At 40.7% G+C, this 16778-nt stretch overlaps 1 protein-coding gene across 2 annotated transcripts in view; it reads right to left on the bottom strand.

Moving 5' to 3' along the window:
• The window catches only part of TOP2B (DNA topoisomerase II beta), a 64188-nt gene extending 48301 nt beyond the window's left edge, over positions 1–15887 (bottom strand). For both annotated transcript variants that reach the window (XM_064444251.1, XM_064444252.1), the window contains exon 1: positions 15273–15887. In XM_064444251.1, coding sequence (XP_064300321.1) covers positions 15273–15338 — 66 coding nt within the window. In that variant the 5' untranslated portion in view covers positions 15339–15887. The remainder of the gene's footprint in view (positions 1–15272) is intronic.
• Between the last annotated feature and the right edge of the window lie 891 nt (positions 15888–16778).

The raw sequence follows: 16778 nt of genomic DNA, 5'->3' as shown, positions 1-16778 counted from the left end.
AAGGTGTTTTGGTATCTGAATTAATTTAGTCTCCACACTGTCATTTGGTTTTAAACTGTGACAACCCAACCACCACCACCCTAAAAATATTAGCCATGGGTCAGCTAAGCAAGCAAAGAAACAGGACTTCACAAATAGATAAGATTATGCTGATATATCAAAGAGGAGGAATGAGAATTGTTGCTAAAGAAGCATTGCCAATAGCTGCAACATAAATTTTATTTAATTGAAGTAGTTCTGTGAACGATGCCCAGGCTTCCAATGAGCTTCACTGCATGTGTATATACTTTTGTTTATTTTTAGTATCTTTCTGACCTTACTGGCTTTACTTTAGGATCCTCTTTGCCATCATATCTCATAGGCTCCATAGCTCTGTTAGCGCTGTTCTGCTATGTTCACTTTTCCTAAAGGGAACAGTGATTAGCAGGAAAAGAAAATAATATTTCTCAGATGAAGTAGAGGCAAGCATTGAAAGAAGGGAAGAGAGGAAATGCAATTCATATAGAAAGCAAAAGAATTACAGGTGTAAAGACCACCAGAATCTTGTTCAAATGGAACTCTTCTATTTGCTCCTAATTCTTAGGTTTCAAGAGGTTTTTGCAGTCAGCAAAGTATAGGATGTGCCGTTACCACAGGCTGATTTTTCAGTTGTCATGTACATCAGTATCGTGTTCTTATGATTGTTCTGAGAACAGCTCTCTAAAATGTTGCTTCTTGTACAGCATCTGAGGACTAGGGTCTAGCTATGCATCACAACTCAGTAACATGTTAACACAGAATAAGAACTCAAATCTTAGCCTAATAAATTTAGGCTACAATTTTCCTACCTTCAGTAGCTCTGCTTGTCCCACAACATATTTGCAAGTCAGTAGATTAGAATAAGTCCATTTTATTGTGACTGAATGAATAGCTCTAGATTGTGAAAAATTACTACAGATTAGAATTATCAGTAGGGGTACAAGTACAAGCCACTGTCTTTAATACAACACTACGAGACACATTCCTGCTTTCCCGTGAAAGTCTTCCTGACAACTTTGAGGAGCTTACACTTTCCAACTTATCAGTAAGAAATGTATAGAGTATCAAAACTATTTCTGCTGAGATGCTACTTCCAGATAGTTGTCCTGCTGACAGAGAATAGAGGTCACATCTAGACAAACTCTGCTGCCTGAAAAGAGCTAGTCCTGCAGAAGTGTCATTTCTTGGGGAACAGTGAGCTTGGTTTAACTCTGCAGTAGTAAGGATCTTCTGTTACTCCCTGTGACAGGTATGTTTATCATCTTTTATAACACACTAACTAGAACATGATTGTGTATGATTTAAGAGGGGGGGGGAAAATCACACAAAGGATCAGCATAACATTTTTTCTTCCTGGTGAGTGATTATTAAAAAACAGAAAAAGGTAGTCTTGAAGAACTTTAATTCTACAGTTTTTACTAAGATGTCACAAACACCTTTTCAGTATGCTCTACTTAAACATTTAAGTTTCATTGTTGTAGAGCAGGACAGAATGTATTTGTACAATCCTTCAAGCTTTTTATATCTTCTGTATGCAAAAAACACTCATGTTATAAACGTTCAGAACTTAACTTACACACTGTTGAAACACAAGCATAAAAACAAAAGCCAGAAAGCATTCCACTACATAAACTAATATTATGCAGGCATGCAAGCATCACGAGTCTGCAGAACTGCTATTTCCGAGACCAACCCTTCTGGCCTGTGCTGTGCTCTGAAATAGAAGACCAACGATGTATCTCCATCTTGAATGGACATTGATAGTGTTCAAGTGGTGCTTAGAACTCATCCCAAAAAATAGAAAATCTTCGTCACCAAATCTGCAACATAGATCTACAGACACACACATCCTTCACAATCTTCCTATTACGTTTTGCTTGATAACTTAAAAAATTTGTAAAAGTGCTTTCATCTGCTGAGTTTCTACTACTTAAAATGCAAGTAAATGCAGCAGGAGAGCCCACCCCTTGTTTGTTTTTTTTATTTTGTAAACTGAGCCATCACTAAACTGCAGTGTTGTTAAACTGACAATCTCTTTTGTATATTTTGGAATTGTCTCAAGAATGCCTTTTGTATTCTGTCCTGTATGAAAGATCTTCATATTGTTAGAGCTCCAATAACACTTCTCAAAACAGCACCAGCTGTTGTTTCATAAGAAAACCCCTAAAGAGAATTAACCAAGTGTCACAAAGGGCTTAAGTCTTCTGCTTCAATAGTAAATCTGTTTTTCGTTAACAGGTTACCCAGTTTTCAGGGTCTGCTTTGCAATCTTAATGTTGTGGGGGTTTTTTTGGGTTGTGGTTGGTTTTTGCTTTTGTTTTTGTTTTTAGACAGTGTTTGACTTCCCAACATTCTTGTGACATTGAAGACAAGACTTTACAGATTCTTGATAGTCTTTCAGACCTTCTAACCCTCCAGACTGATGACGAATATACATATCCACATACACGTAAGTCAGGAAGATGACCATCCTTAAGTAGTTTGGAATGCTATAACATATCACACTCCACATCCTTCTTTATAGACATGCAGTTACACTTCATACTGCGACCTCAGATGTAACGACCATCTTTGACACTCTTAAACACAGCATAGTGGTAACTGTAGGGAAAACATTGATTCTCAGTTGATAGCTGTTGCTGCTCAGTTTACTGCATCAAGATTGCACATGCTATCATAACCACATTTTATTACGGTAACTGCTCTCTCCAGTATCATTGCAATGATTGCAGAATTTTGCTTTAGGAGTTGTTTTTGCTATAAATTTATCTAGTATTGCGTAGAAGCTATAGTCATTCTTTCCTTTTGCAATCTCAAGAGTCAGAACCCATATAGCATTTATTAATAGATGGTAGTTTGGCAACAAGACTTCTACTGTCTACCTTCAACCTAAGAATGCACATTTTCGTTTTGGCACCTTCCTTCTTCACATTTTGCAGGGTTTTGTTGGGTTTTTTTTGTTTGTTTTTTGTTTTATCTTCTTACAGTCTACTCCATTGAAATTTCTGCATGTAACACAGCATGTGTGACATCTATATTATGTTAGATATTTTCATTGGGTTTTTTTGATGAAAACTGGGTCATGTCATCTTCCTTTGTTTTGAAATCATGTTGAGTCACCACGCTGACTTTGGTTACTTATGCTGCAAACAGCTGTACTTCAACATGCTAAATCTTAATACAGTTTTGATCTGGACAGTTTGGCAGCCCCAGAGAAAAGCTATTCCTATCTAAATAGACAATAAAATATAAAGCTACAAAGAACGTAGGTTTCACCATTAGTTTCATTGCTACCATAACTGGAATATACAGGTTTACTTCGACTCCTTACTTTAAGTGGAAGCTTTACTTTTGTTTAAGTAGCTGGATTTCACACAGTCACAAGAAAGTTGAAAATCCTTAAAAATGTTAGTGTCTCTCCCCACTTACACAGACTTAATTCTGTATCGGCCACTGTCATCATCCCCTCCTCACTGTAAACTATCTACAAACAAACAAACTAAAGAAACACCCACCCACCCCCAAATCCATATTTCTTCAGCCTGCCCATGCATTCTTTCTCACATCAGGTGGCAAAAGAGGGCTCATTTTCTATATTGGGAGACAAGCATAAACAAACAGAGAAGAGACATTAGAGTTTGTGAACAAGAAGTTACCTTCAGTTTGGCTTTGTCTTTTCTGCCTTAAACTCCTGAATCTATTACATGCAACAGCTGTTCTCCTGAAAGGCAATGCGGCCCTGGGACATAAGAATTTAGAAAAGCACGTGCCATGTGTCCTACATTGCCTTAAATAAAGTGTAGGATAAGCACATTTAGTGGGACAAGACAGCAAATTTTGAGTGTAATTAAGCTGTAAAGCCTAGGGAGGTTAATTAAGTAATGAAATCCAGCGATGTGGGAGATTTTTCTACCACTTACAGTTCGAAACAAAACTACCTCTTCTGAGGAAGATATGCTATACCTCAAAAAAGTTTATAGGTGCAACGTGGTAATTACTAAGTAGTTCTATGGATAACATGCACTTGACTGTAGTGTGGTGTTATATATTGGATCATAACAGCCTCCTCTTGCCTGAGAATATTAAACAATGAATACATTGTCACCTAAACATTTTGCAATTTTCCCAAAGAAAACTCTGGTTCAGAACACCTCCCACCATGAAAACAAAACTGGAAAGAGTTTCAAAATAAACCACTCTCCTGCTGTGTTTAACAAATGGTTTGACTTTACTGCCAAGATGAAAACACACAAAAGTAACAGCTCCCTGTTACCACAGCAAGTTTCCATAGACCATTGCATACCATTATGGCATGACCTAAATCTCTCAATTATATCCTCCCCAAAGCTGATCATAGGAAGAAGTTCCCAGCAAACTCACTGAGAACTAGTCAGACTCCAGTGAGACTAACGTGTCTATTTTAAATTCCTAAATTTTTTTATCTCCTGGTTTGGACAACTCGTTCTGGACTCTGAAAGGATCACATTACATAGAGTTTTGTTATGATGATTCAGTTATAGAATAGCTTGAGGATGGTCAGATTTCCCCATTACAGAAAAACACAACAGTTAATTGCTGCCAAAATGGAAAAATTATCTCTCTTCTCTCCTCCCCTGCTTCTCCACTCCATATAGTGGAATCAAACCAACCTCACAATAAGCCAGTTCAAGGAGCAAACAGAGCCTTCCCCACATTTTTCATCAACTAGAAGTGATCAGTTGTCCATTGGCTCACTTTCCTGAACAAGCTTGCTAGAGAATCAGGCAAGTACTGGTGCAATGAAAAGAGCAGAAACATACAGCTAGGAGGGTGTTAAAAACCCATACTTTTCAGCAGATATCATTAGATTGCTTAGCTGCACCACAAAATGACACTCTTAGAACTATATTGCTTCATATTCCTATTAAATAGCTAAACAAAATAAAAGCATCATCATTCTTATTTTAGGATTATTAATGCACAGTGTAGTAGCATGCTACATTTAAATGAAGATTTAGGGATTTTCTTTCTCCACAAGACTTGAAAAATGACGAATACCACTTCTGTGAAAATATGTATGCTCACTATAATTAGTTCTGACCACAAAATTATGTATATTGTCTTAAATACGTATTCACTTACACTTCTATTAAGTTACCACAAAAACAGTTCTGTATTATTTGGCCCAAGTTTGGACACAATCAGTACATTCAGATCCTGATCTTTATTATTTTCTTCAAAAGCAAGTGTCTAACATCTGCCATGCATAATGACAGCTTAACAGAAATTTACTGTTAAATGTTTTAAGGGCCTGAAATCTTTTAGTTATCTATCCACTGACAAGTTCTATTTCAATACTAAATTTTGATACCGTTTACCCAGTATCAAAAAGTACATCTGTAGGTGTTTTGATAACAAATTAATCTTCGAAGGATCTGGTTTTCCAGCTAAAATTCAGAGACACGAGGAAAAAAACTGACTCTCACAGAAAATTAATTTATTTGTGTTAAATTTTAGGACAACACAGTTTTCCTACAGATTCTTAGAACAGCTGAATGAAGCGGTTTGGTCACTGAATGACCACATCTGTTTGGTCCACTGTTTCATCAGCCAACTCATTCATAAGCCCTCCAATAGCCAGGAAATAAAGTTAGAGGTACTGACATCAGAACTTTAGATTACCAGCATCTGGCAGCACCTCTTTATAACTCAGTGTTTCCCCCTTTTAATGCTTTACCGCATCACTAGTTTGAGTGCTGTGGAAGTATTCTAGACTCTCAGACACTTGCATTTCCCAATTGCAAAGATTACTTTGAAAGGGAATACCACAATCTGATAGATTCTTCTGATGAATAAAATCTTTGAAACCCATTCAAGGCTGCATGTCAAATATCACATTCCTAGAACAGCACTGTGATCTTTCCTTCTAGATCCTATGGGTTCTACAACCAGCTGAACCCATGTTGTACCGCAAGGTATTTTTACTCTGCTGAACTATCTTCAGAGTAATAAACTAACTGTACAAAAAGCTTCAGGCACAAGTAAGACAACATTCAAGGCATGCATGCTGCAAGAGAATGCACAGAGAGAGCACCTCAAACAGGCTAGTTTTCCAGCTCATGGTAACTGGCATAGTAACACAGAACAGGAGTCAACCTGCGATACACTGGAAGAAGTAACTGAACCCACACATGAAGATTTTATTCTACACAACACCCAGAAAAGCCCAGTCTTTTTTAGTCAGGGTCAGGATTACCAGTCATATTACATTAGTGATAGAGGACAGCCCAAATATCACTTAGAGGTTACTCATCCAACTGCATTCTTCAGCAGGAAGGAATTCTCCACTGCACAGCAGAATCAAATTTTTGAACCCTCATGTATGTAACAGCTATCAGTATGTTAGGATTGGTATACCTTTATGTTATTTGCATGTCTACCTTCACTGAAATACTAAACACCTTGACTGTGATCCTTGATGTTTTTGTATATGATGCCCTAAAAAGGAACACAGTATGATTAGTAGTAACCATTAAAAGTCTGCTCCCTAGAATCTTCAACAGAAAATAGCAATGTATTTACTTAACACAAAGTACCATGTAAATGGAAATTAAGGTGGTTTTTTTCTTTTTAAAAACTGTCCCAAACATAGAACAAATTCTAAAAGCTTATGAATAATGATTACATTACTTTCTTTCAAATACCGCAGTTTCTTCCACAATAACACATGCATCTGCTTTTTTATTATTAGAAACACCTATGCTAACACAGACACATTTTCTGGCATTATATATTTTCAAAATCTATTTTTTTCTGCCATGTTAAAGTAAATATGAATCCAGTGCTCTTTAAAAAACATAGCTAGAGTTTAATTGATCAACTCCTACTATGCAACATCTATTCCCCTAGAGAGTTTACAAATCTTGAAATGTTTTACAAGTCTCATAAATATACTACACAGTGTAGCCTCAATCCTGTAGGAAACTCCATGAGAAAGGAACACAGGTGTAGTGTTCCAGACATTTACAGCAATTCAGAACGAGGAAAACAGAGACAGCAATGAGTAAAAAAAAAGCCTGAGCACTATTCCAAAACTCCTCCTTCCTCAGCCATTCATCCTCCCACAGCAACATTCCTACAGAAGTTATTATGAAAAGCCTTTCAGGATTGCTCATTAAAAATGCTGACAATCTTGAAGATCATCAAAACTAACCTTTAATTTGCAATTTAAGAATTGCATCTTGGCAGGTAGAATAACTCACCTCTCCATAAAAAGGTACCATATAAAACACTCATAAAATAATTTCAAATGTATTTTGAGAATAATTTTTAAATCATTCAGTGTTTTAATCATCTTTGTTTCCTGACACATATGTTTATCACTCAACTGGTAAAGAAGAAAGTCTACATGGCATATTCTGAAAGATCTAACTAGTTATCAGGAAGGGCAGGTTAAGATGATAAAAATTCAGGTTTGCTTTCTCTCAAGTACCTGGACCATCTCCCTCCACCAGCAAACCCAGATAAGAAACTTCCCCCCCAGCTGATTCCTCACGAGTTTATACAGTGTCTCATCTGTGAGTTTAAGAAAAATCCTCTCCCAGGTCTGCTTCACAACAAAATAGAATAACCACCTCACTTCTTCCAATTGCTCTCCTCCAAGCAACTTGCCTCCATTTTACTCCAAGATTGTGACATAATACTTCAAATTTTTCATGACAATACTGTAATACAACAGAGGTGGAAATACTTTAAGTTAGGATCACTAGTGTATGATGAAAACGACTATGTCAGCCAACATAGAGCCCTGTGTTGATGCATGGAGGCAATAGCCTGAATGACTGCATGCACTAGAATTCCCCCTAAATCAGCTGGTCTAATTGGTGTTATTTTTCCCCAGACACCTTGCATTCTTGTATCTTTATGTCATGGTACACAACTACCAAGGGAATAAACACAAGACTGAAATGTTCATACACTACTACACTATCTTCCCTAAAAGGTCAAAATACCCCAGAGCTACCAGAGATTGGACAGCTGCTTTCCAATATCTCCAGCGAAGCTCACACTACCAGTTTCTTACGCGTAAAGATGCTCTGCTTAGGGAATGACCCCAGAATTCTAAATGCTCTGACAGAAACATTACATATCAGGTTATCTGGTTGCAAGAGCTTCCCCCTGCCCCCCACCCCCAACACACACACTTTATCTTAGCTTCTTTTAATTTATAAGAAAATAACCTCCGATGTTATCTTACAGGCTCTTGTGATTCTATCACGGCAAGAAAATATTGTTCCTTGCTCTCTCCTTGAGGGTTCCTTCACAGATTGAGATAGCTGGTATGTGAGGTCTTGGCACCTCACTATGGCAGACATTTGTCCAGTTTTTATACACCCATTCTTCTCCCAGTTGTTCAATGTCTTAAAGAAGGAACAGGAAGCCTCAGTGTCCAACCAGGCCTACTCATTCAGTAGAAAAAAAAAAAATAAAAAGCGTAAAAGAAATCAGTAATTCTTCAAGACACACAGCTTCCATGAAAGGAGGACTGCTTAATATCTCAGTTGCAATTCTACCTCACAAATCAGGAAAACACACATAGATTAATTATCTTCTATGCCTCCTCCCCCCTTTAAGGTAAGCTTTTTAAATTATATCCAACAAGGGAAAATATAGATCTGATGTTTGGATCTGAACTTTTCAAACATGTTCTAACTCAAGCAGCCTGTACACTAATTTGCTAATTCCCTTTTTTCTTACTTGCTTAAAAAAACCCTAGAATTGCTTAGATATGTATAGGATAACAAAAACACAGATTTATCATTTTAACAAAATAAAATATTAAAAGTAGTACTTTACTTTCAGTGGCAAACTATTTATATGTAAATTGGAATTGTATTAAGACGCAGACAGCATTTTAAAACAGTATTATTAAATGAAACTAGATGAGCTGATATCATAGAAAAAGTTTAACAACACACACTTCAAAACATAAGTTAAAAGGACTCAGTTCATAAGCATAAAAGCATTCGCGATCACACTGAAGTTTTAAAACTAGCAGATCTTATCCTCACTTATTAGAGAGGGGAGGAATCTTTCCCTGCTTTTCACGTCAAGCTTTTGGGTACTCATTACTGAACTATCTGAAGAAAATGGCGAGGAAACATTTTTTGAACAAAAATTACTATGAACTGGTCTATCACTTTGCTTCTGAGGAACACTTTTCTCCTGTGTTTATAAAAAACAACAAACACTTGGTATATTTAATTTTGACACATCCATTGGTTGCTAGAATTTAATTTATACTTTAAATTTTAGGATTTATTTTCAAAAATTCTGTAAAAATGTTTTACATGCCTTGACTTAATATTCAATTTAAATTTGGGCTATTAGCATTAAAATGCATTCTTCTAAAACACCTGGGTTTCACTACAGGTACTTGAAAGAACACATCTAGGTCTCCAAGCATACAATTTTCAAAACAGGCTTCTTCATACAGTTATCCATATTTAGAACTACATATTTTTGCTCAATCTGCTTTTGAAAATTTTCAAACCACCTATACAGTGCAAAATAATATTTTCTTTGTGATAAACTTGCAAGAAATTTACTACTGTATATGAGGAAAAATAAGTTTTCTGTACCAGTCTCTCTATATAAGCTATAATATATAGAAAACCCACTTTCAGGGATGGAATCACTCATATCCATCAGATATGAATCACATGTGCTGCTTTTAATTAATTGAAAAATAAACATGCAGTTAAAGACTGCTTTTGCACGTAGACACACAAGACAGTTTACATGCAAGATAAAAACCTACTTCTGGAAAATAAAGTCTATGAAAATAAAACACTATTTAAATTATCATTTTTTTTTCAAACCTAAACTGCCTACCTTAGGCTAGTTGTATGCTCTTTTATTTGGAAAGGTTACTTTATCTGTCCAAATAAAATAATCCCTTACTTACTCTTTAACATAGCACAGGTAACTTATAAATCAAATGTACACACACACAAATCTAGAGAGATAGAACATTAACAGAAGACACGTGCCTGAACGTACACCTTTCCCAAACACCTAAAGTAATCCCCCATGTATTTTTTTAAATCAATTCCCCCCCATACCACCAAGATATACATTCTTTCCTAGAGCTCCTTACAATTTAGCTCCCCACTGCTACTTAATTGAGCATTGTTTCACCCACACTAAAACAAGTTTTCCTCCCAGCTCAGAACATGCAGGGTGAAGATGCATGGTAAGCTACAAGACTAGCTCAGTTGCAGTCCATCTTGTTCCATCACCAAGCCTCTACCTGATACCATCTCTGTCACTTCTTTGACCCTCTATTATTCAGCTCTCTAACAAGAAGATTGGACCAGGAAGAAAACAGACAAAAGTATTTGACCAGATGGTGGTGTGGAGGGTAAAGGATAAGAGGTAACAACTTTCTTTTGGCAGGCAAGTCATTAACACCTAATGAATCGCTCTTCAGAACTATTGTGTTTGACTTGCCAAATTGAGCCACATTTTCCTCTAGTGCTAGAATATTCAGGAAAGTCATAGCGTCTCTTTGCAACACTGCTTCCTCAAGAGCACCAGAATCAGAAATTCAACAAGCACAAGAGGGAATGCTGCTTCCCCTCAACTATTAATATACTACATAGCTCCAAAGGCTACAAAATGCATTGTGTTTAATAAAAGTAAATTGTAACATACTGGGGCACCTATTTCAGGTCTGACCTTCCTTCCACTGTACAACAGTAAAAAAAAATGGGGGGGGGGGGGGGGGGGGAAGGGGGGAAGGGAGAACACGTGGCACACAAAAAACCCCCTAGTTCTCTCGTCAACGTAACAGCAAAAGATTGTGAGAACCAAGAGAGCAGCACTGAAACAGGACTTGGCAACAAGACTTTTCTTTCCTCCCCTCTGCAGGCACCACAATATAGCAGAGGAAAGATAAGACAGTAGCTAACAGTATATGGTAACAACTGTTACATATGACAACTGTGTTCTACACCCAGCTTCAGCCAGTGAAGAAACAGAAGGTCTGATCCAGATAAAGAAATGGGAAAAACAGAAAGCTAATTATTGTGCACCCTGTCACATCCTGACACTCCTCCTTCAAGCACTATACTGGGAGAAGAAGGAAGTCCTGTCTTGCTCTTGCCCAAAAGCGCTTGGTCCCAAATCAGAGTATAGAGCAATGGCGGGCAGATCCCTGGTGCAAGAGGTACCCAGTTCAGGTTTCAGATGCAAAGAACTTACCCATAAAGTTAGAAACCACCTAGTGCAGATTCCATAACAAGTGAATTATGGCATATCATGGGGAATGATCAGACATTCAAATGAAAGATTTGTTTTAATCCTCTTGATACAAATTATTAAAAGTCAAGTCAAGCTGAAAGCTATCCCTTTATTACAGTTAAGGGTATTTGTTCTCAAATGAAAAAGACAGACAAGGTCCCTTTAACAGAAAGATTGGGGAGGCTCTGTTTGTTGGGGTTTTTGTGTTTCGTTTGAGTCTGCTGTCCCATCTTTTCTATTACATATATATTCTTTGTGTTTAAAAAAGACAACATTACATTAAAAGTTATTTTTGAGGTAAACCTTGAAACTGCTGAGAAGTGCTAATAGCTGGATTTAGATTATTTGAAAGGTCACTATCTTTTTCACTTACCAATATACAGCTATAGTATTTATTCAAACCAAGTATGAATCAGTATAAACCAAACATATAAATTATTTCCATCTACTAATAATATATGTTATTTCCATTCTGCTCCATTCAAGAAGCACACAGATCTGATGGTAATTATATATATTTTTTTTTACAGAAAAGTCACATTAACACTCAGCATATATTCACTTTAAGATAGCATTTCCTAGAAGTGAAACCTATCCCTTTCACAGAGGGCAGGAAAATGGAAGTGGTGTTCAAAGTCCTAAAGTGTTATCAGGAGTCTCAGTTTTCATTTATCAGGCTTGTGTGGCTCTTAGGGTTGACGAGGAAGACTTCAAAACATTGACAAAAGTAACCGATGAAGTTATTCAAGCAAGTATGGCTTGTTTGAAACACATTTCAATAGCTTTTTGGGTGTTACCATTGTATCAGAACCAACACACTTCAGTGTTACTTCCAATTACTTCACTTCCACTATAAAAGCCATATTTATTTAAATAAGTACTATTACTGTACTATTACGACAGTTATTTTCTGTCGTCCCTAAACACACAGAAAGGCTGAAGATAAGAATTAATTCTTTTGTTCAAATTAAGTTTTTCTAGCATTAGAAAGTACCATTAGGTTTCACCAATGAAAACTCCCCTAGTTACAAATCCATGTTTTTGTAACTAACTCTTAATATAACTTAACACTGTTGTAGGTGACCCTTGGAAATCATCCACCAAAAGTAATTAATATCAATCTGTTGGTCAAAACTCCACCTTCTACCAACTACTAGAGTGGGGGCTGCAAGTTGATTCAAACAAATCAGCAACCAGACCAAAATAAAAAAATGCTCCTCAAAAAAAAAAAAGCTAGTGCATTTGATAATTAGAAGTTATCTTGGTTTATTTTCAGTTATATAATGCTAAATGATTTTCCCAAGGAACATTTTCAATTGATATACTCTCACATGCCCTCATCACTGGTAATCGTGCCTACCTACCAGCTAACCACTGCTAGTTACATTTCTTTTCCACTACTTGTAACAGAACTTAAACAGATCATTTGCTGTTTGTTTCCATGAACATTTCATTTATCTTGCTTTCAAAAGTAAAAGTAGGTATCACCTGATGCTTGTATGATGTTCTCATTATGAAATCCACTTTAAGATAAATTCTCTAGCGCATGAAGTACCCTTCCTTTTTCATAACTGCATGTAATTCTTTCCTACTTAGTTGAAGCGATGAACCAGCATGCTGTTTAAATTGAAACCAAAGCTAAAGTTACACATACAACTCTTCAATAATATGTGAGCACCAGGTTTTGCATATAAGATTTGGTAGTTTGAAACACAAATTAACATCCCACTAAGTTTTAAATGTTTCCTCAACTTTAGAGTTAGACTTACTTCTGTTACCCTTCAATTCTTCAGCTCGTGGTCTTATTAAGAAACCACTAACAATACAAAATACATTACTCAGAAAGCAAGCATCCTAGTGGTTTCAATACACTAGTAAAAAGCCTAAAAAAAATCAAGGTAGTTTCAAAACAATTTACAACCAAATAGCAAGTACTTGCATATCCAGCAGATATATGGCAAGCAGATTAAAACCAGACGGCTGAAACTATTACTGTCCCTTGCTCTGTACCTCTCCTCCTCAAGGCCAGGATATGATATCTATTCATGAACCACCGCCTGAATCAACTTTTTTTTTTTTTGGCCTAGCACACTAAGACAATCGCTAGCCACAGCCCCATCCATTTCAGTGCCATAACAATATTGCTCTTTTTGTATGCCAGTGTTCCAGAGCTGACATTGAACAGGTTTGGCTTTAGGAACTGGCTCAGAAGTCCTGTCTTCAGCATTTAAAATGCACATGAGAGCAAGAAACAATGTCCCGCTGCTTTCTGAAAAAAGTGAACACAGTTTTAACTAAAATCTAATTATTTCCCTACAACTATTCTGAGATGACAAAACCACTTTATTTTTTACTGCTTTTAGAGGAGAAAAAGTTTGATTACTTCCAGTTGTAGGAAACTGTTGACTCACCATACTTTCATCTCCATTACATTTAGGAACATGTTTCATTAAAAATGCCTACTCAGTGATTTTCACACTTCATTCTGCAGTTTTCTATATGAGCTGTAAAACTTTCAATTACTTGGTCCAACCTAACCTGTAAAAATCTTACTTCTGAAGAGCTATCCAACAACCACAGTTGATAAAGATCACACAATATTGTAGGAAGGAAAGGAGAATAGTTTTACCTTCTCTACTTAAGCTGTTCCCATATCTAAACTGTCTAATTTCAAGCAACACACCCAGAAACTTGCTCATTTTTATATACCTTCCCATGCTGCCAGCTTTTTAAAATGAAAGAGAATTACCAGCATAAAATGCAATAATTAGAGCCACAAAAAGAGTCCACCATCAGATTACACAGGATTTGTTCACCCCAGTGCTATTCACATTCTTTTCGAACAGCTCAAAGATGTAGAAAGACATAACAGAAGAACAAGTTTGTTATTACTCTCTTTAACAAGAATTCTTAAAAGTTCCTAACTGTAAGGCATATGCATCTGATTAAAGATGCAGGTTCCCCACCATCTATCTATCAAGATATACTGCTTTCTGCTTAAGTATTAAAGAAGTTACCCTCTTTTGAACCCTACACTGAGCAAGAGAAAGGCAAGGAAGTTATTGATTGGCTGAACAAGGCCCCTTCAGGTCATCTTAGCTCCTCCTTCCTAGGTCTTACCAAAATCAGAGAGCATCCACTATTACTACAGACAAGGAGAGCATCCCTCTACATTGTGAGTGAGGGCTAATACTCTCAAAGGACTTTAGAACAGCTCAAAATAATTCATCAGTTCTAGAGACAGTTATCACCTGCACTCTCTCAAATCTTATTACTCCTGACCAATCTATGAATAGTAGTAAAGAAAGAAAAAAACCCACCGCTGTCTTGGCCCTGTTACAAAGTTATAACTTTTGGAAGATTATAAAGTTTAATTCCAAGATACAAGCACACAGCTCCGGCCCCCGAATGCCTCTGAAATCCTCCTCGCTAGCCATCTCTGAAACCTATGAACTTCAGGTATTGTCTTTTCAGACAGTTAGGAAAGACGCTGAGATCAACGCTTTGGAAACCCGCTAAGTCTTTGCTCTAGCATCAAGAGGCAGTAACCGCGACTTTTACGGGACGACAGGCAGCCCACATCTCACTTTGGAGGACGGCGACTTCAAAACAGTCCTACCGACCCCCCCAACGGCAGGAGGCTCCTTCCTCCTACCTGTTTGCTCGCAGACTAACCTTTTCCCCCACAGTGCCGAGCAGCCCGACGAGCCCCCCACAGCTGCAAGCTGACCCCCGCTAACGCCCGCCTCAAGCCCAAGCCGGCTCCTCTCCCTCCCCCTGCGCCCCGGACCCCTCTGCCCAGCGGCTCTACAGCGCTTCCCCTTCCACGACAGCCGACAGTTTCTTCCTCGTTTAAAAGCCAACCCGCGTTCTTTCCACACGCACACGGGACGCGAAAAGAAATAGTAATGGGGGGGGGGGGGGGGAACCCGCGAAACCCACAAACAACAAAACACAACCCCACGACTTACCACCCACGTCAGTCCCCCGCTGCCGCCGCCACCGCCGCCTCCTCCTCCTCCTCCAGACTTTGCCATTTTCTGCCCGTTTCTCCTCAGCCGAAGCGAGGGCGCAGGGAGGCAACCGAGAGGGCCGGCACCGACACCGAGCCTCCTCGCAGCGCAGCACGGCCCGGCAGCCCCCGCCCGCCCTCACGCAACCAGAGGCACCCCGGCACGGAGAGCTCCCCACACCCTTCGCCCCGGGCTTCTAGTTCATGCCGGGGAGCGCAGCTGAGGCGAAGGAAAATAATCCGCCGGGGTGGGCGAGGGCTCCCGCGGCCCCGGGAGGGAAGGAAAGCGCCCGGCGGAGAAGGAAGGGCCGCCGAGGGGCCGCGCCGCCCGCACAAAGCGCCTTTCCGCCGCCTGCGCTCAGGCTGGAGGCCGGGAGGCGGCGGGCGGGCGCGCGGGCCCGGCCGGGCCTGCGGCTCTCCTCAGTTTAAAGGGACTACCGGTCCCTTCGCCTCACGGCAGCGGCGACAACGGCCACCGCGGCGACGCCGTCGTACCGCTGCCTGCTGCCTCCCGTTTCCCTCCGCCTCTTCCTCCCCCCCGCAGCCACAAAGGCCCGGAAAAATAGATTAATAATAAAAAAATCTCCCCCTCGTCCCCTCCCCCCACGCGCGTTTTCCCTCCCCGCGCGCGCGCACCCGCACGCGAGCGCCCGCGCAGCCCCCGCCCCCCTCACGGACACGCACACGCACGCACGCACGCGCGTCCCGCCGACACCCGGGGCTGACCCAGCCCTCCTTCCCTTCGCTCTTTCCGCCCCGTCCCGGTGCCCAGTGTCGCTTCCCCGCCTCCTCCCCCACCCCCGAGCCGCTGCCGCCGGGACCCGGCGCTCAGACAATGAGTACGCTGCCCCCCTCTGCCATCCGCCGAGCGGCCGCCCCGGCCTGGCCCTTCCTCCCCTCCCCCCTCCGCGCCCCGGCCCCGCGCCGACCCGCCAATCAGGCGCCGGAGGCGGGCGGGCTACGAGGGGCGCCGGCCAATTGGAGAAGCGGAAAGAGCGATTGCGGCCGCCTGAGACGTCACTGCGGGTGGCAACAGGGCGGGAGGGAGTCGTGCCGCCGCGCGGGGGCGCTGCCGCGCGCCGCGGGGGAGGGGCGGTGCGAGGGACGCCGTTAACGGCGGGAGAGGAGAGGAGGGCGGCGGTGGTGGTGGTGGCTGGTGCCTCGGCCGCCTCTCCGGGGCAGGTAGTGCGCTCTCCCGGCGCCGGCCCTCGCGGGGAAGGTGCCCTTACCGGGGGAGGTTTGCGGAGGGGAGCGCGGGGGCGGGCAGGGCACGGCTGCCCCCCTGCCCCAGCCTTTAACGGGGGTTAACGCGATACGCGGGTGGGGAAGAGGTGGTGCAGTGGGTCAGACAGGCCTCTGGGGGTACGGCGGTCGGCTGCCCGCGTCCCACCAGCGCCGCAGCCGCTCCCCGCCGCCGCCGCTGCGCCCTGCAGCCGTTCCAACGGGATGCAAGTCCTGGTCCTCC

This window comes from Phalacrocorax carbo, chromosome 2 (assembly GCF_963921805.1).
Source record: "Phalacrocorax carbo chromosome 2, bPhaCar2.1, whole genome shotgun sequence".
Lineage (NCBI taxonomy): Eukaryota > Metazoa > Chordata > Aves > Suliformes > Phalacrocoracidae > Phalacrocorax > Phalacrocorax carbo.
This window is presented reverse-complemented; position numbering and strand designations above follow the sequence as displayed.